The 18,488-nt window shown below is 49.6% G+C and overlaps 5 protein-coding genes and 1 pseudogene across 5 annotated transcripts, besides 13 other annotated features; all 6 read right to left on the bottom strand.

Moving 5' to 3' along the window:
* Window positions 1-540: 540 nt before the first annotated feature.
* Window positions 541-616: a microsatellite.
* A 140-nt stretch (window positions 617-756) lies between these two features.
* TraAM80_05496 (protein kinase) lies at window positions 757-2,067 on the bottom strand (the record flags this gene model as incomplete). Its single annotated transcript, XM_029382373.1, has 1 exon — window positions 757-2,067. One exon carries the CDS (start codon window positions 2,065-2,067, stop codon window positions 757-759), a length of 1,311 nt encoding a protein of 436 aa, XP_029237787.1.
* A 304-nt stretch (window positions 2,068-2,371) lies between these two features.
* Window positions 2,372-2,406: a microsatellite.
* Window positions 2,407-2,783: 377 nt separating this feature from the next.
* Window positions 2,784-2,819: a microsatellite.
* A 229-nt stretch (window positions 2,820-3,048) lies between these two features.
* On the bottom strand, window positions 3,049-4,386 carry TraAM80_05495 (putative rab-GDP dissociation inhibitor; the record flags this gene model as incomplete). Its single annotated transcript, XM_029382372.1, has 1 exon — window positions 3,049-4,386. One exon carries the CDS (start codon window positions 4,384-4,386, stop codon window positions 3,049-3,051), a length of 1,338 nt encoding a protein of 445 aa, XP_029237786.1.
* A 34-nt stretch (window positions 4,387-4,420) lies between these two features.
* Window positions 4,421-4,437: a microsatellite.
* A 2,060-nt stretch (window positions 4,438-6,497) lies between these two features.
* TraAM80_05494 (uncharacterized protein) lies at window positions 6,498-7,721 on the bottom strand (the record flags this gene model as incomplete). The annotated part of the gene is made up of 1 exon (XM_029382371.1): window positions 6,498-7,721. One exon carries the CDS (start codon window positions 7,719-7,721, stop codon window positions 6,498-6,500), a length of 1,224 nt encoding a protein of 407 aa, XP_029237785.1.
* A 21-nt stretch (window positions 7,722-7,742) lies between these two features.
* Window positions 7,743-7,762: a microsatellite.
* A 121-nt stretch (window positions 7,763-7,883) lies between these two features.
* Window positions 7,884-7,926: a microsatellite.
* Window positions 7,926-7,965: a microsatellite.
* Window positions 7,966-8,021: 56 nt separating this feature from the next.
* Window positions 8,022-8,059: a microsatellite.
* Window positions 8,060-8,277: 218 nt separating this feature from the next.
* Window positions 8,278-9,534, bottom strand: TraAM80_05493 (uncharacterized protein; the record flags this gene model as incomplete). The annotated part of the gene is made up of 1 exon (XM_029382370.1): window positions 8,278-9,534. One exon carries the CDS (start codon window positions 9,532-9,534, stop codon window positions 8,278-8,280), a length of 1,257 nt encoding a protein of 418 aa, XP_029237784.1.
* Window positions 9,535-9,586: 52 nt separating this feature from the next.
* Window positions 9,587-9,623: a microsatellite.
* A 932-nt stretch (window positions 9,624-10,555) lies between these two features.
* Window positions 10,556-10,621: a microsatellite.
* A 487-nt stretch (window positions 10,622-11,108) lies between these two features.
* On the bottom strand, window positions 11,109-12,045 carry TraAM80_05492 (hypothetical protein; annotated as a pseudogene).
* A 288-nt stretch (window positions 12,046-12,333) lies between these two features.
* Window positions 12,334-12,382: a microsatellite.
* Window positions 12,383-12,731: 349 nt separating this feature from the next.
* On the bottom strand, window positions 12,732-16,664 carry TraAM80_05491 (uncharacterized protein; the record flags this gene model as incomplete). Its single annotated transcript, XM_029382369.1, has 1 exon — window positions 12,732-16,664. The coding sequence occupies one exon, from the start codon at window positions 16,662-16,664 to the stop codon at window positions 12,732-12,734; it is 3,933 nt and encodes a 1,310-aa protein (XP_029237783.1).
* A 74-nt stretch (window positions 16,665-16,738) lies between these two features.
* Window positions 16,739-16,824: a microsatellite.
* Window positions 16,825-18,142: 1,318 nt separating this feature from the next.
* Window positions 18,143-18,169: a microsatellite.
* Between the last annotated feature and the right edge of the window lie 319 nt (window positions 18,170-18,488).

Here is an 18,488-nt window from a genome sequence, read left to right as displayed (position 1 = left end):
AGAAAAAAAAGAGAAAAAAGGGGAAAAAACACTTGGAACGCCACTGACGACCACAGGTGGTATTCCACGGAAGAAAAAAACTACTGAAAAACTCCTGCTTCCCCCCAACCCCCCCTTTTTTTCTTTGCTGTCCCTCATCTTCACACCCCTGGCAACGCAAATGCAACTGACTGCAGACCTAAGCTATCTCCTCGAAGAAGGCATTGAGGTCTTTGCGTTCGGTTCGGGGTACTCTGGCCTGCATCCTCTGCTATGCGTCTGCGGTTCCACTCGACGGAACTGCTTCTTTGAAAGGGGGTTCCTTGACCGATCAACCCCTGTGGCACCCGGAAAAAGTCGCGAGTTCAGCTCATCAGGATCCGGCTTAGTTTTTCCGCTTTTGACGTTGAGAGGTTCAACTATCTTGTTGCTTCCTGTGGAATTCTTACCATTACTTCCCTCCGCTAGAAATACGGCCAATTCCTTAGAGGGTTCAGCCCTTTTACCCCTGCCCCGCCCCACCTCCTGTAACTCCTTGCGAACGCATGCCGAGTGTGTGTGGGGGGGAGGGGGGAGGGGGGAGGGGGGAGGGAGGCGAGGGGGGATGAGGAGGGGATGAGGAGGGGAGGGGGGAGGGCGTTACTTCCGGTTTTGGTTTTGGTGGGAACACCCGCTCCTGCCTCCGCCACCTTTCCTTCCTGAGATTGCGTCAAAAGACTCTGACAACGATTCTGTGCAACAACCGCAGCTAACAAATGATGTGATGACGGGGCAGCCCTATTTTTTTTTCAGGGGAGGACCGGTTGCTTCTTTTGCCCCATCTGCCGCTGTAGTGGCCATCATGGGAGAGTCATTTTGCCTGCGCGGCAACGAAACGGCGCGTGAGAAAAGGCAGAAAAAGGGATGCTGAAGGGCTTCTTCTGCCGTTATTCGTTTGCTTGGTTCATATGCCAATAGGCGTGCCACGAGATCCACACCATTATTTCCCACCATGCCTATTGACCCATACCTTGTGAAGTAGCAATGCAACCTCTGCTTTGCATTTTCAAAGCTGTCACTATAAACCCTTGTACCGCCGTCGTCTTTTCCTTTCTGAAATAAATGAATGCCATCGACGCCATTAAAGAATTTTTCATACAGTGCGTACTGCTCCATACTAGGGAAATTGCTCTCAGTTGGCTGTCCTAAACGGGTAAAGATGCATTTTAACTGTTCAAGATTATTTCTACCACGAAAAAGAACGTTCCCACTGGCAAGTTCAGCAATAATGCAGCCGGCACTCCAGAGATCAACGCTGTAGTTGTAGTTTGTATTTCCCAGCAAGACATCTGGACTACGGTACCACAGAGTAACAGACTCATGCTGGTACTTTTTTACTGGAATACCCTCAATTCGAGAGAGGCCAAAGTCCGTGATTTTTAGTACATACTGCGTCGTTGCCCTCGGCTCACTCTTTGTCTCACCGACAAGGTTGACTTTGGAGAATGGCGTGCCGCTGGGCACGGCTTTCAGCACAAGATTCTGCGGCTTCAAGTCTCGGTGTGAAAATTCCTTTCGGTGCAAAAAGTACAAACCACTAAGCAAGTCCCACACCCATTGACGGTATTGCCGGTCATCGGTAAGATGGTGCAGTGGAAGTGTTTTGAGATAACACGACAAATCCCCAGCCTCACAGAACTCCAGTGCCATGTAGAACACATTTTTCTCAAAGAAGACGTCATAGAGTTTCACGACATTTTCAGATCCAAATAATTCCGGGGATCCCGTCCCTACCACATCCCGCGTCGACTTGGCGATCTCGTTCAGCACCATGATCTCGCGAATGGTGGAGGCAGGAATACCCTCCTCCTTGTGTGAACAGAGTGTGCGCTTGAGGGCAACAAGATTTCCCTGTGTCCCTCCTATCCTGTTCACATTATTGCCAGGCAGACTCACAAGGGTGGCCTTGTACACTTCGCCGTAGGCACCCTTTCCTAACACGTCCCTTTCCAGATCGAATTCATAGCACATCACGCGCACTTTCGAAGTTTTTGGCATCAACCCCCTTGGAATCTCAGACGTAGCAGCTATGCATGATGGCTGCAACATTAGAAACTCAACAATAAATAAAACAGCGCGTCCTCTCACTGCCGCACACTTCCGGTTGTCACCCTTCGCCTCTACTCACTTTCGCTTTACGTGTCCACTAACACGGAACCTTTGCTGCGCAACAAGGTGTAGGAAACACTCGCACAGTGAGAGAGCAAAAAACAACAACAAATAAATTGATAACGGCTTTTTTTTTGTTTGTGTGTGTATTCGATGACTCCCCTTCTTACTCCTATTCCTCACATGCACGTTCCTGCTATCTTTATTCCTCCTACGCTAGTAGGCCACAATTCCTACTCCAGCAATATATATATATATGTATATATATATATATATATACAGAAAACTCCCTTCCTCTTCTTTTGTTTTCCTGTACACACTTTGCTCCGTCTTTTTTTTCCTCCTTTCCCAAGTGTGTGGCAGTGACAGATGCATGTGGGTGTGATCAAAGTGAAGAGAGAGAGAAAAAGAAGATGCAGGCACCAAGACGTTGCAGGAGCAGTAACATGGCAGTGGTGCACAGGCCCTAACTTCGCCCTGCTCTCTGTTGCCGTCATTACATCTTTAAAAAAGTGGGAATATGTGGCGTGGAGGCAAATACGCAGAAAAAAGAAAACCAGCTGACACAGACGCATAAAAGCAAAGATAATGAGCGATTTAAAGGGAAAGTAGTGCGTTCAAACGACGGATGGATTAACACAATGACACACCAATAACTTTTTTTTCTTTTCTTTTCGTTCCTTTTCATTTCTCACTCAACTGCATTCGTGAGGGCTAATGGGAAGTGCTGCAAAACACATCCAATGACGCATGTTTTTCTTCTTTCATGTTTCACGCATACGCATTGTCCTGCTTCCTATTCTGCTTCTTTTACTTTTCTTCTCACCCCCCTCCCTCCACCCATACATGTACCCACCTAGATACCGTACGTATGTGGGTGGAAAGACACTCTCACTAGAGGCATATTTATTTTTTTTAACTCTAAGCGGCACCTGGCTCCTTTGCCGGCCTCATGCTGTCAAAGTCGTACGGCTTTCCATAAATGCGTTGGAAGAGCTCGAGGATGTTCGCTGCGGCGCTTTCAAAATGTGTAGCAGCATCATAGCTGTTGCTGATAAAGCACCTGCTTTTTTTGCCGTCCTCCAAGGGTTCATACAAGTTTGAAACGGAGATAAAGGTTTCAATGGTGTCGCCAATAACCCGTAGGCCTGGTAGAATGTCCTGCTCTGGGTCGGCAAAGTTTTCCACGGCTGTGCCTATGATGGCGATGTAATACCCTTCTGGGCATACCTTGTTATTTGCCCCAAGCTGCAAAATGTACATGTCATTCCTACGCTTCAATTCCTTTTGGGGAATGATGATTTGACATGAGTTGCAATCCGAGTTAAGGTTTGGAATGGGATGATTCATAATGGCGATGCAGCGAACCACCCTCCCGCAGGGTTTCACACGGTCCGGGAAGTATGAAGGGTCACCCAAAATGAGCTTTGCATAAGCTCTTTTACCCTCACTTTCAATGGATTCAAAGACCCCTTCTTCGTTAAAGTTCACCTTTGTCACGGGCGTTTGCAGCATATACGTACCACCGTACACGGCACAAAGACGGGAGAAGGCTTGCGGCAGCTCACCACTGCCGTACAATGGATACACGTAGGGTGAGGTGGAGTACATGTTAAATGATTTTTCATACAACTTGCAGCGCATCACCGTTTCAAACGCTGGGCGTTGCATGTAATCATCGTTGGTATGCAGCGCAACAGCATGACCGACAAAATCGATGGTGTCATTACCAATGCCAAATTCCTTGTAGAGTTGCGCCATTGTCATAGCCTGAAGATCGTACTTTTTGTGTCTATTGGGATCCTTCGGGTTGTAATTCCCCATAAACTGAAATAGTTTCGCCGCCTTGCGCTTCTCGAAAAATCCCATCAGTGGGGACGTGAGTGCCTCCGTAGCCGTTGCAGGCACCTTGGCAATCTTGTTATCCTTCATGACAAAGGAGTTATCAATAAGCATAAATTCCATGTTGTAGCGGTCAATGACGGTGGAGCGAAGAATCTCCACCAGATCCCCGGCGCACATGAGGACCTTTGGGATAAGATCCACGTTGTAGAGGTGGCTGCGGCCAAGGGAGGCGGGTGGAGAACCCTTGTTGAACTTATTGTACAGTTGCTCCAGGTTCAGACTGGCGGACTCCCCGCCGTAGTATGAATTGCGGTCCACGTGAAGAACTTTGTAGCCATTGACGGAGAGCAGCCCACTCAGGACGCACTCCGTCAGGCCTGTGCCACAAACAATGGCGTCGTAAGTCTCCTCCATAATTTGGTCCTCAAAAAATACCACTGATGCACCGTATATATATATATATATGGTTTCGGCAATGGATAGCGCAATGACCAAAGCCCAGGGCTAAGAGGCTGCCGTGTGATGTTCCCTTTCTTTGGGCAGGTTTGACAGGACACACACACAAAAAAAAAAAGAACAACAAAAACATTTTATTCAGCATCGAAGCCCCACGGCAGTAGTGCTTGTGCACGCCAAAGGCACGACACGGCAGCAACACTTCTCTGTGTGACCCCCAATATGTTGAGGGTTGGGGGCCTTCGATACAAAGAAAAATATGGCCCAATGATGAAGATAAGGGAAACAAACAAGAAAGGTACACTCACACAAGCAAACAAGATTCCCAGCGGGAAAGCACAACAATTCCCACGGAACGGACACTCGGGAGGACGTGTCCCCCCACTGAAACTAGGCATCCACCGCACTCAAGGCCTGCTCCAACAATCGACGCAACGACAACTCACAACCCTCTTGCATGGCCCGCCGCATTGTCTCGCAGCACATCACCAGTAGTGTCAACAAGCTAGGCTTTGCCCTGTGTCTGTGCTGCACGCATCTCCCTCTTGAGGTGCTCAAGACGTCCTACTCATAAAAAAGTTCCCACGCCCCAACCTGTCCAGCTTCAACTCAAAGTGAGCCTCAACATCACGCAATTTCACTTCAATGCTGTCCTGCTCCGTCTTTGGGTGCCGGTCATGCTTCCCGCCCCCCCACTGTTTGCGTCCGAGAGACGCAGCGCTGCTCCAGATGGTTGACCCCATTACGGCGCTGCAACTTCTGCAGTACGTTACCACCTCTTCCTCTTGCATAGGAAGGCCTCGCTCTGCTTGAGAGCCACCACCTCCCCACTCTTTTGGGTCAGCGCCTCTAAAAGCTGTGCGACCTGACCCGCAAGCATATCTTTTGCGATGCGGAGGCGTCGCAGATCTTGGCGCAGCCCTTCTAGTGCCCGATTCGCTTCTTCAACGACAACAGTTACTTATGAGACGACATCCAATGCGGCACGAAGCCGTTCTTGCAGTGCCTCAGGAGGCAGCTCACTTTGCGGTTCCTGCCGCGCCATTGCCACACAGACCATTTGTATGGGCGACAGCCTACAATGATCCTGTACGCGGCAAGCTTTCGTCAGATCTCGAATGGGTGCCTGCGTCTTTGCGTGCCATTGAATAAGCTGCATGTCGTGACTGGCACTGAAGACCCATGACATCGCTCCTGCAGAAAGCAGGTGCACTGCAGCACGGTGCTCGTGCAAATCACCACCACCCAACGCGTCCCAGAGGTGTTCACCCCACTTACACTTGGCGTGTGCGCGTTCAATTATGACGTGGGAGCCTCCTCAAGATGCATGCGATACACCGCAATGCGCCCGAAGGACCACCTTACCCAAACTACGTTTTTTTTTTTTTATTCACCACACAGAGAGACAGAGCCACATTGATAGCAGGAACCTGTTGGAGCGCCGACGAGAAAAAGGCTGGCAAGGCGATGTCCGTAGGGGTTGGCAAGAAATCACTAGAGGCGCTGCAGTTTGCAGTCAAACGCTCGCGCGTCCCCTGTCTTTCACTTCGAGACCAAAACAACGAGCATCGATGAAGCGTTACTAGTACAAGGCCTGAAAACAGCTTGTAGGCCACGCACGGAGACGGGAACATCAACTGCAAAGAGCCAGCTACTCTCTTGAGCCTGTGGTGATTTGTTCATGTCCTCACAAACCTCACACAGGGTGGGACGAGGATCGCTTGGCACAGCGCATCGAGGTTAGCGGTGATTTTAACGCCACACAAAGGAACATGAAGGAAAAGGGTAAAAAAAAGCAAGCAACAACAATAATAAGAGAAACAATACACATACATAAATAAACAGAAAGAGGTGGACGCGTAGTTCAAAAAAGCCACGTGCACACCTTAAGCGTGTGTTGAGCGAGAAGAGTAAAGGAGGGGTAAAGTATTAAAAAAAAAAACGCGGCCGCCGCAAACCCATCACCAACCACACCCCACCAATACGCACACGCACGCAAAAAGAATATGCAGTGCGGTGATAATGCAACAAGAACGACAAAAACTAAACCAAACGACGTGCCTTCGCATTCACTTGGAGTTCAAATACCCATTAAACGTTATGGGATACGGCGTGCAGACACGGTTACGCGACCATTCACTAGGCGTAGAGGGCAGGCTTTCCCCTAACGCTTCTCGGTGGCTTCTGCCCAGCGCATGTTCCACCATACGATGCCATCCCACAACCACATCACACGTGTAGCAGTAGTTTAAGACGGGGGGAAGAAGTAATTTTCGTGCTTCAGGATCGTTACAGGCCTTCTGATGTAGTATTCTAAGGCGATCCAACGACGCGCTACGACGACAGGCGTCGCGTTGTTCAATGAAACTGGAAACTACGGCCTTTTCCTGCCCAAAACAGACATCCCGAAACTTCAGCAGACACCTTAGGTCGACAAACTGCTTCATAGCTGTTGTTAAAACACTCATGATAGAGGATGCAGTTTCGGTGGAGTCGCTATTTAGCCCCCGTAAGCATTGTTCCATAGCCATGGCCGTGGCCTCAAGTGTCGAAACACCCGTTTCTCTTGTCCTTTTGCGCAAGGCTTTAAAAAGCGACGTGTATGATCCATCCACATCCAGTGCCACCCGAGGAATATGCTGAGGAATGTGCCGGTTAAGTGAGTTAGCCTGCCCCCAAGTTCCATCCGAAAGAAGCAAGTGAACTTTCTGGCCTTGAAAAAGGCTCTGTACAAAGTTCTCCACCAGCATGGCGCCCGACTCTGGGTATAAAGAAGCTATACAGAAGCCGCTGTCCTCCTCATCTACAACCGATAACCCTTCCAGATACAAATCATCTTCTTCCACGCCCCAAACACGGACGGAAGCACCTAAAATAAAGGCTGCAATATGCCCCGAGTTTGTTGCTCGCATCATTTCCGCCGCGTGCATTACCATCGTCACTTTCACGTCTGAGTGCAACTGATCAGAGACTATCTGTGCCCGATGCTGCTCAAGCTGAGGGCACATGCACATGCTTCTTGTAAACCAGCACCACAAACACAGGTCATTTTGTGCCGCAAACCATAAGCGTGCAGAGAGACGTCGCCGAACGGAAGCTTTATGCCGTTCTCCACATGGAAGTGACTCTAGGTGCGCTCTCCACTCTGGTGACTCTGAAGTCTGGAAGTACAATGCCTCCGTCCCAGTTGAGGGAGGCGGGCACACTGTTTGCCCTGTTCCGTAGTCTGGGAGTCCCACATAAGTAACGAGGCGTCGCATAGACTCCTTGTATGGATTGCCCTTGATACTCATTGCTCGCAGGATCTAGACAGTTGCGTGTGTGTGTGTGTGTGAATATGCAGTAGAGCCCAAAAGTTTTTTTATTCTCTCTTTTTTTTTCCCCGTTATTGCTTTCCGTTGTTGGTGCTTCCCTCTCCCCGTTGTTGTTTCTGTGTATGTGTCATATGCACGTGGACAACACCCATAACCAGACAGGCAAACGACACACACACACACAGAGAGAGGGAGAGAGATAGATAGATAGAGGATGGGGATAAATATGCCTGTCATGTACAGGAGCAAAAGGAGGTAGAGGGAAAAACAACGTCCATGAAGAAAGAAAATGAGGGAAAAGACAAGAAAAAAAAAGATATTTGTGGGAAAGCATAGCTCCAGATGTGAGAAAAGTCATCAACCCACTTTTATGAATCGTGTTTTTATTTATCTAGTTGTCGTACAACAACAGTCTTCAGTTCTCTGTCTCGATGCTTAAACTCGGTCATCTGGGCTTTACGTAGTATGCATTGTATATATGCTATCCACAACACTTTTCTGTATCCTTTTCTGTGAACATGAAGTGGTGATAAACTCAATCCTTCCCCTTACCATGGCAAACGGGGCACTCCTTCCCCTTTGTGCGCCTGGACCGGGTGAGTCGGGCAGCAAGCGTGGCCTCCCATTCGTGCCCACAGGCCATACAAAGCCACCATAGTTTGGTATGATCGGTTGGCTTCACCTGGCTTGGCTGTAGATCACCATTTTTGAGGGGATGCCACTCCTGCAGCAGCCCATTCTCGTCCTTGCTGAAGTCAGCATGAAGATTCAACAAGGAACACGATGGGCACTTCGCCTTGTCGGCCACCATATCCTTAATGCGTGCCTGAAAGCTGGTGCCACAGCTTGGACAGCGCCAGAAGGCAGATTTGTTGCTGCTCGCCACCACTCCCTTGGGGTCAATGCATGGGTCGTTGAGAGAGTGGTCCCAGAGTTGAACGAAGCGTCCGTCCAAGCACGGGTTACGTTCCTTCTCGCACTGCGGGCACTTCGTGCGAAGGCAGGTGCGCACAAAGATTCCACTCTTCCATTTAAATCCACACTCCACACACTTCCAGGACGCCACCTGCGCGCCATCAAAGACGACCTTATCCAACGGCAGCTGGTTGGCCTCTGTGTCATACTCCGCCGCCAAATCCGGGAAGCGATCCTTCAAAAAGCGGCTTTCCTCACCTAAACTTGGCACCGCATCTTCAACTGTGGATGCCCCGCCGGAAGCATCTTTGTCGTCTTCACCGACCTCGTCATCGTCGTCCAAGGCATCGTCGTTGGGCACCGCTCTAGACGATGATTGCCGCTGACGAGTACGAGGACGTTGTTGACGTGAAAGCGTTACCTCCGCATCCTCATCCTTGTTGAAATCGTCCAGTTTTTGTTGCTCCTCCTCCCACATGACTCGTCCTCCGTCTGTCGCCTCATCTACCCCAGCTACATCAAACATTGCGCGCTGATCGAGCTCATCGTCCTCCTCTGCCTCTTCCAGTGCAACTTCAGCAGATTTGGCCTTGCTGCTTCTTCTGCGTGTCCCCCGTTTCCCTGTTGTCGAGGCCACCGCGACCTCATCTTCGCTGGCTGGGGCTTTCTTCCACCCTCGTCTAGTTTTCTTTGCAGCTACAGGGTAAGCCGCTGTGGAAGACGAGCAGCGAAGTGCGGTGGACAGGGCCACCCCCACGTGAGAAAGCATAGTGTCATTCGAAGTACTCAAAAAACTCCTTCTAGACCTTGTCTGTATCGCTGCCGTCGGCGTAAATGCAGACGATGCAAACGCCCACCTGCTCACGACGCGTCTCATAGCGCAGACTGGGTGATATATTTTATGCTTTTCTTCCTCTTGGGGTTGCGCTGAAACACAAAATGCAAGAAAAGAAAAGCAAAGAAAAGTATAAAGTTGCGTGAGGCGAGAGAGTGCACACTCGAGTTGTATTCCTTTACGCTTCACTACCCACTCACCATCCGCACTCTCCGTCCACGCAGACGCAGAGAGGGGACGACAATATAGGCAGATTAAATACGCTCTCTTGAAGAATTGGCATACCTACCACGCATCGTGTTTTTTTTCTTTTTTTCTAAGTTTCATTTCTTTATAAAGGAGGAGTGGGTCATCGCCTGTTCTTATTTGTGGGACTTTTTGTTTTCTTTTCCCTCCTATCCAAAGACAGCCTCCCCCGTTTTGTCTTTCTTTCTTTTATTCGGCGTGTGGGCTCATACAGCGTGCATAAATAAGAAAGCAGGATAAAATAAAAATAAAACAAAATAGGCGTTTCAACAGCAACAACAAAACAAAACTCACAAAATATAAACTATTCAAGAGGGCCAGTGTATAAACAAACCACATATATTTTTTTTGAGTCCCTCTTTGCATCGCGTTACTATTATTTTACTTTTGTTTCTAAACATTTCTATTTGTCTTGTTGTACCCCGTACGCATCGTATTTTGTCAATAGGTGCGCTTCGATGGAGTCATCGGGTGGCTTAATCCGTTCATTGCTTTTAGGCTTCTCCGTGGAACGGGATGAGTGGTTAATTAGAGTCAGTCCACACAGGACACAGCGCCAAACTTAGTTGTGGGGACAGGGGGACGGGGGAGAGTAGCACTGAGAAACAGAACCTTGGACAGCAACGTTGCTGCTCACTCTACGGCGGGGCTGGTGGGAAACCAACGCAGGATACCTGACCGTTGTCTGCGGCAAAACAAGTAGGTGGAGCATGAAGTTTGGAGAGAGGGTGAAAGGGGATTTCTGCCACACTCCCGTGACAGAGGTTGATGCTGGGGATCCCAGGAGTCGTCGTAGCCGTTGAAGCAGAAGAACATAAACAATGACAATAACAACTACAGTCAGAAGAACAAGATTCAACAATAAATAATAATAATAATAATACAGGTCCATGTTAACGATAGAAAAGCCATGCGGCCTAGAATAATGCTTGGAGGGGGGAAGTTTAGATGGGCCCGTCCGTGGAAATTAAACCTCAAAAGAGAAACCCAACGACAGTCAAAGATACTAGGCGTAAAAATACATTGCGTGATTACACATGGCAATCTTCACCTCATACCAGTTCCGATCGAGCAATCACCAGCTTCCCAGCATATGTACAACACTTGACGAATTTGCTTCCTCTCAGTCTACATATTCCATCACCTGCTCGTGAAATTTTTTGATTCGGGTTTCAATAGCCCCAGCAGTTTTTCGTATACCATTGAGAAGACTCTTTTGCTCTTCGGCACTCATGTCCTTTCGACGTCGCGCCTCATATCTCGCCTTCAGTTGCTCAATGCTTTTTTGTTGAAGCTCCATGTCATACTAGGCTTTACCTAGTTCATTGTATCCAACACCACGCAATGAATTATTTTGGCCTCCCATCACCCCCGGTGGCCGCTTGACAAAGGTACCGGCACTGTCCATCGCGGAATTTGATGTTGGAGGGGTGTTTGAAGAGGCCCAATCCGCAGGGACCACAAATTCCGTTACGTGAAGCGGTTTGACGGCAAGCTTGTTCGTACGAGAAGTGCCGTTCTCGTCACGCATTGTTGGCTCTTGGTTCATTAACCTTAGCCCTGGTGTCCGCTTCGGTAAAACAGCTGTTGCCTGGAAGTAAATACCGAAGCCACGGCGCAGGGCAATGATTGAAGCGGGAATCTTCACAACCGCATTCGGCGCAGCTAGGAAAGAAACTGCAGAAGCGCGGGCTGCCTCAGAGGCGCCTACAGCTTAAAAAATGAATGGACGTGCAGCGGCAACCTTACTCCGCCGCAACGGTGTGTCATCGTCGGTTTGCGTACCAGAGTCACTTTTCCCCGTACAAATCTCCTTTTGCCGGATAAGACCCATAACCCCATAACGAGAGCCAAAGCAACTTTTGAATCGTCCCCGCGGCAAAACACTCTTCCGCACATGAGTGGACACAGAACTTCCACCGTGGAAATTATCTTGTGCCGCGCCAGCGCCGCCAAGTAATCAAACTTGGCATCACAATAGCGCTACCGCAAAGGCCCCTGCTGGAGCTGAGCTGAGCTGAGACGGGAATCACTGGAATGCGGCCTATAAACGGTCTCCAGGGGGTTCCTTGAACGGCGTCGGACGTCTTGAGTTGTTCGCGTGATAGCAGGCCTCGTGGTCGAGAAGCGTGTTTCTCCCGCGATATATGCAGCTGCAGGCTGTGCCAGGCCCTGAATCCGTTTGTGGACAGGCCAAGGGTTTCAAGGGGCAATAGCACTCCTAACTCAGCCACTTCACCTTAAGCGACAAAGTGGCAGCAGTGCCTGCAACACACCCCAGAAAAAGACGTGCGTTGCCGCTGCGACCGCGCTAGTGTACAGACTGGAGTCAGTGCCCGTAAATAAACGTCCACTGAAAACCTGCAACTGCCCTTGGATTAAACTGTGATATCGCAACTATAAGACGTGCGCAAAACAAAACAAGAAGGTAGCATCTACACATAATACGTCCGGTAGAAAGGCGGAGGTGGAGTGCCAGTCGCCCTCATATGCTGTGAACGTTGGGTAGCAAGACACAGGCCGCGCATCAACTTCTGCTTAGCCCTTAAGCACCGTGCTTGCGTTACGCAACAACAAAACTTCGTCACCTGCCTTAAAAAAATAAAAAAAAAGACGAAAAAAAAAGCAGCAACAACAAGAAAAATGATCCTGTCCCCCACCTTTTTTTTTTCAATTTCCAGAGTCTTGCCTCAATAGCTCTCCCTGATCCAGCTTCTCTGTTACTTTTATCCCTTTCTCCCTATCTCTTCTTCTCTTGCCCATGTCACTCCTCCCTTCCTCTAAAGACTTTACCTCTTCTTTTTCCTCTTTGTTCTACCTCATCGCCGTTGAAGGAAGTGTAGTGGGTGGATATGCCTTTCCACGACACGCGCTAGAGGAGCACGACACAACAGCAACCCCTCTCCCTTCTTACCTTGCCTATCCTCAGCTTTATTACTGCTGTTAGGCTTCCTTAGCGCGGGGAGGGCAACGGGCGAGGCAGCAGGTGACTCTCAGTACCTGCCTGACTTCATGGCGTCGTACATGTCCTTGTGTACAATTTTCTTTCCTCTCTTCGCGGGTCGAAGTCCGGCCGGGACAGCCGCAAGCACCGTGTTCTTTATAAGCTTGCCTCGCGGCACCCACTTTGGCAGCGGCCTATTGTTGTCCATCGTCATGTACACCACACCCGTGACGGTTACTGCAATCGACAGCGCCGCGAGGGCACCCACCTTCAGAGCGTTTTCCCTAATTGCATTTCGTTCTTCTGTGCCTTCCTTCTTTGGCGGGCCGTAGCGGCTCCGTTGCGTCATCATAGGGTCCACGTGTATGGTGCGACAAAAGGTACTTGTACGCACAGCATCTGTGCTGATGGTGACTGTCATAAAAATCTCCATATCTGTGGCGATGTTAATGGAACCTGGAATAAACGCAAAAGCGAAGGGAACCTCCGTCACCTCCAAGGGACTTACTCCGGGACCAATCGTTAAGGTCTCATTCGTTACTTTGTCAATTAATTGGCGGAAACTCAAAAAGGGATGGGTATGCTTCCACCAGTAGCCCACAGTTCTTGGCGGAATCACCGTGTCACCCGTGCGAGGGTCTTGATAGTGCAGGAACACACTAGTGTTTTTGTACTTCAAGACTATGGAGCGCACGTTGACCTGACAAGTTGAGACGCCTGGAAGTTGCAGAAATACGGTAGCCCACCCGCTTGGACCGAAAGTCGAGCTAAGTGTGTCAATACAGAGTGGACCAGGGGCGACCGCACTTAGCTCAAACGGCTTGTCAGGAAGGGACACACCAAGCGGGTCCAACACAGGCCAGTAGTCCGAACCCCGACATACGCCCAAACGGCCTGCTGCAGCGTACGAGTCCTGCAACAAACGGGTGACATACATGGAGAGATCCATGGCCACGTCATGTTTCGTTCCGTCTGTCATCAACAGCTGCAATACCACACGCCCCTCATAGCTGAAAGTCCGCTGCAATGCCTCAGAGAGAGCCCCACTACCAAGGGAGACACCCCGAATCGTAAGGTTCTGATACCATGTCGCACAACCCGTGGGCAATGAAAATCCAGAACGATTAAAAACATGCATCCGGTTATAAGGACACACTGTGCCGTCCATAGCGGGGCCCTTGCGCAGTTCAACAAGGCCTATCCCAGGTGGGCAATCCCCCACTGGAAACTCGCCTGTATAGGTAGCCGTGTCATAATTTTCCCCAACTTCACAATGAGATCTATTTCCTTTACACGTAGTACACTGTCCTGCGCTTGGAGCAATCCAATCTTGCGTAATCCACTTAAATCCAGCGACGTGACGATCTTCTGCATAACTTGTTTCCATGTCTTCTGTCACATGGGGGTACAGTAGTAGATTTACCCCAAAGGCACGATCACCGTTCTCAGTGTACTCAAAAAAAACAGCATCAATCGAAAAGGGTGTTGCCGGTGTTAGCTTTTTTACCACAATAAACTGTTGAAGGTCAAAAACAACATCGTAGGCCTTGTACTGAGCTTCAAATCCTCGTGCGGGCTCAATCCAGGAATTTGGGCGGACCCCCTCAGAGATGATCGTGCCCTTCACCTGCTTGTTCCCCACAAAGTACCAAACCGGACTGCCGTCTGACTTCGTTAGCTTCCCCAGGGTGGCGTATGGGAAAGTCCCCGTCCAGGTGGCGTCACAGTCATCAATCTCAATCTCCCACCGACCCACTGGAGCAGTGGAGTTAGGTACAGCAGGAGTGAGCAGAGGAGCATAACGGCATGAATCAACAAAAGTGTCACATCCAATGTGCTTGCCACCAAACTTCTGATACCATGAGGTACCCTTATTGTATAATGCCCCAACAGATCCAGTACCAGTCCCATTTCTAAGTGTTTTCCACCGCCACACATCTTCGCCCATGCCAAGAGAACCTTGATTGCCCAAGCAGCTCAGCTCAAAACCTGGCGATGTTGGCGCTACAACCCCCTCAAAGTCATTCGGTTCAAAGTACTTTCCTACCGTGCGATTAAGCGGTTCAAAAGTTGGAAAACGCACTCCAAGGTTGCCAATGATTGTGTACACAGTAATAACGATAGAGTTTTTTACCCAGGCCAACTCAATCCCATCAACAGCACGGCCGTCACGCCGTGCGTATCCAACACCAGGTGTATTATCCCACAACGCCGGTTTTGGATACGTTTTCCACGCCTTTTCATTGCAGGTCCCCCGGCATTTAATCTGTTTATTTTTCACCACACTCGGGTTTGGTGGTGCCGAAGTCACATTCTCACCACTGCCGGGCGGTAATGTCCATTCATTGCTTACCAGGATGTAGGCATTACCCCGACAAAACAGTGTATTGAGACAATACATGCTGAAGGAAAACTGATAGTTCCCTTGTTGTCTTTCAGGGCGATAAAGAAAGTCACCAATAGGAGTTAGTTCCAGCTTTCCCGCCTCAGGTGAATCAATCATGGAAAAATAACGACCGTATGCACATGGATCCTGCCCTGGCATGCCGTTTAGGGAGTCACTGAGGGCAACACCAGGTACCGTGCGGTAATAGTATACGTTAGCACACACCGGGACAGGCGCGGTTGTTGTGATTGGCGGAGTGGTGGGAGCCTGCGTAGGCGTCAAATCAATGTATGAAGTAAACACAGTGTACGTACGACACTTAAAGTCCTTTGTGCATAAAACATCAATAGGAAACATATCAATACCTTCTTCCGCTGGAGCTGAGTACATAAATTCACCGATAATATTTACTTCAAGATTCCCACGGGAATGATAAGGAGGCTGACGATACGTCACAAAGCTACATCCAACTATATCTACGTGTAATTTACCTCGCAGCTCAGTTGCTACTGGTACAATAAAATTAAACTGCTCTTTACACATGACAACAGGAGCAGTAGTTGGAGCCGGCGTGGGAATCGGAGATGGAGCCTCTGTAGAGCTCGGTCGTGATTGATTTGTGACGACAATAGCAAACTTCACATCACAGAGAGCCTCATTCCCACAATACAAACGGGCGTCTACAACCACATCTCCTTCCTTATTGGGCGCATTAAATACGAAGGATGCCCCCCCATCATGAAACTTGAAGGTATCTTCCAAACCCTGCGTTTGAAGATGTGCACGCAGCACGCCATCACACGAGGCACAGGTGGCGAGAGTCGCATTCAGTTGTGCACCTGGTTTTACGTCGTACACTAGGCGATTTTTGGGGCACTGGGGAACTGTTTTATGCAACCAAATTCGCATCACTCCTGCACAAATCACATTCCTGTCACACATCACTTCATAGGGGAGCGTAATATTAGCCTCAATTTCGTCCTTCTGAGAGGCGTAGACAAATTGTAAGGAATTCGGGCTCAGTACCGCGGCGGAGCCAATTTCGGGCTGAACGATTACCGCCCGAAATCCAGCAGGGCAGGCCATTTGTATGGCGCTTATCGGTAGCGTTGCAATATTCGTTCTATTTGGTGACATCCGCAGTTGGTATTCCCCCCAAGACGCAGCGCACGGCGGAAATTTCGGTGGTACCGTGGTTGTGGTTGTCTCCGTCGAGGGAAATTCCGGCGTTAAACCATCATCCTCCGACGCGTTTGGATTAACCTCATAGCGAAGCTTCGCGCGGCAAAGCTCGACACCATCGCAGCGGGCACTGAGTTCGAATTCCACCATTGTAGGCAGTGGGGCATCAACCACTGTGCCAAAGATGTACTTCCACCCATCCACCGGTATAAGGAGGCTCGGCGGGGCGGGCGGGACCAGCACCTTAAGTGACGCGTCTCTGCAAGGCACAACGGTCGGACTGCCAATGTACCCATACCTCACGCCGCCGGGTACGATGCTGTATTGACGATTATTCTCAGGGCACGTATCGAAAGACGAAACACCGACAACAGTGATGACCAGACACGCAAGAAAGCAGAGAGAGTTCCACATCTCTCCACTCCACCTTTTCTAGCTTCAGTCCTTTGCGTTATGCAGGTTTAGGTAGCACAACCACTGCAAGAGAGAAAAAGAGAGAGAAAGAATAGAAACAAAAACAAAAACCAAATACACACGGAAAAAAAAAAAAAAACGTAAAAAAATGACAAAAAAACTTTTAAAAAATCTGCGCCTTACACTTCTCCTTTCACCGTTGCGGCAGAGTTTAACAAGGTCAGTATATTTTTTATCCACTATGTCCTTGTAACCACACACTTACGTCCTAATTCGTTAGTCAACGGGGAGGAGGAGACCAAGCAGCTCCCTCATCGCCTACACTTCCTTGGGTGCCGACGGCTGACGGAGCCTCGGAAGGGCGCTTCCGCACTTGCGAAACCGCCTCAAGGAAAGGTAATCATTTCCTTTTTTTTTCCCTTCAGAGGCTCGTCTGCGACACCACAGAGGCCTCAGGACCCGCGCCCCAAAATCACCCCTCACTGCCGGGAGGATCTGCGTAACTCAGCGCACAGCCGTCCTCCCCACCGGACGTAGGAGTCCATCGGCACGCCTCCCCCGCGCATAGCGCACACAGTTCCCCCACATACCCAACGACTGGCCAGGCACCGCATCAGTCGGGCATTCCCCACTGCATCGTCAGAGGCACAAGTACGCTCCTGCAAACGCATCCCCGCCGCCCACGGACGCCTCTCTTGAGCACCTCAATGCTGCCCGCAGACCAACTCTCTCGGCCGGTCTCCTTTTGGCTCCTTTGTGCCCTCTCCCCACACCGCCACGCAGAAGCATCCGAATGCCTGTGCCGCGTGGACCGTCGCAAAAAGACCCAATTCACGACTTTGCCCTGGCCTCGGCCGTGCAACGCGTTCACCATCCGTCACAGGGGACGCACCGACCGCGTCATCGCCCAGATGTGGACCAGTCAAAGACCATGTGAAGACGCCGTTGGGCCAGTTCAGCCTCACAACCGCCTCTTGAAAGCCCTTCAGTGGTGGCGGCTACCCGCCTCACTCCGGAAAGTTTGGGGAGTGCCATGGACAACGTGCGACGCATGCACTTGCACACAAAAGCTATTGTCCTTTCAAAACAATGCGCCTTGCAGCAAACTACACATCATCATACATCTGAGAGAAGCAGACATTGTTGGGGTGATTAGATGTTTCTTGCGCACAGTTGAATAAATTTCATTTCCTCTTGCCAAGCTGTAACTAAGAAGGAGAACAAAGGTTTTTAAAGAAGCATTAAACCTCCGTATGTAAAAAATGCGCATGGGCGTGGGACAAACAGCCATGCCCCCGTTCTCTGAAAAAAGCAGACGTTGCCAATTGCAACTGTTCACATATGCAAAAGGGCCAGAATAAATAATTATATCTATGCATCAACGTCATAAACAAAGTGGGCACCTGACGATGATGATAGATCATGGAGAGCAAAGAGGGCTGTAGTATTTATGGAAGTGGCGGCGGTGGGTTAACTGCAAAAAAAAAAAGAAAAAAAATTAAAAACACCTCTTTTTCTGTTTCTGTATACGTGGGGACCCTGAAAAGCGGGCAAATGAACCCGCTACGTGAGAATTATGTGGCCACCTTCTTTCACTACTTTGTGCCCCTCTTGTTCACAGCACATTTTTTTTTTCTCATTCATTTCCTATTGAGTTTTTTGTATTCCTCTCCGTTTCCTTCCTCCTGTTTGTTTCCAACGTATCCCCCCACACAATCCCCCACGCTTTACATGCACTTACTGCACCCCCCCCAAACCTCTCCAACCACAGGCGACCAACTCCTGAATTTATTACAAACTCTCTACGCATTGCAATAAATCCAC

This window comes from Trypanosoma rangeli, assembly GCF_003719475.1.
Source record: "Trypanosoma rangeli strain AM80 chromosome Unknown Tra_15.4_contig_00179, whole genome shotgun sequence".
Taxonomy (NCBI): Eukaryota; Euglenozoa; class Kinetoplastea; order Trypanosomatida; family Trypanosomatidae; genus Trypanosoma; species Trypanosoma rangeli.
The sequence above is the reverse complement of the archived record's forward strand: the minus strand, read 5'-3'. Positions and strand labels throughout refer to the sequence as shown.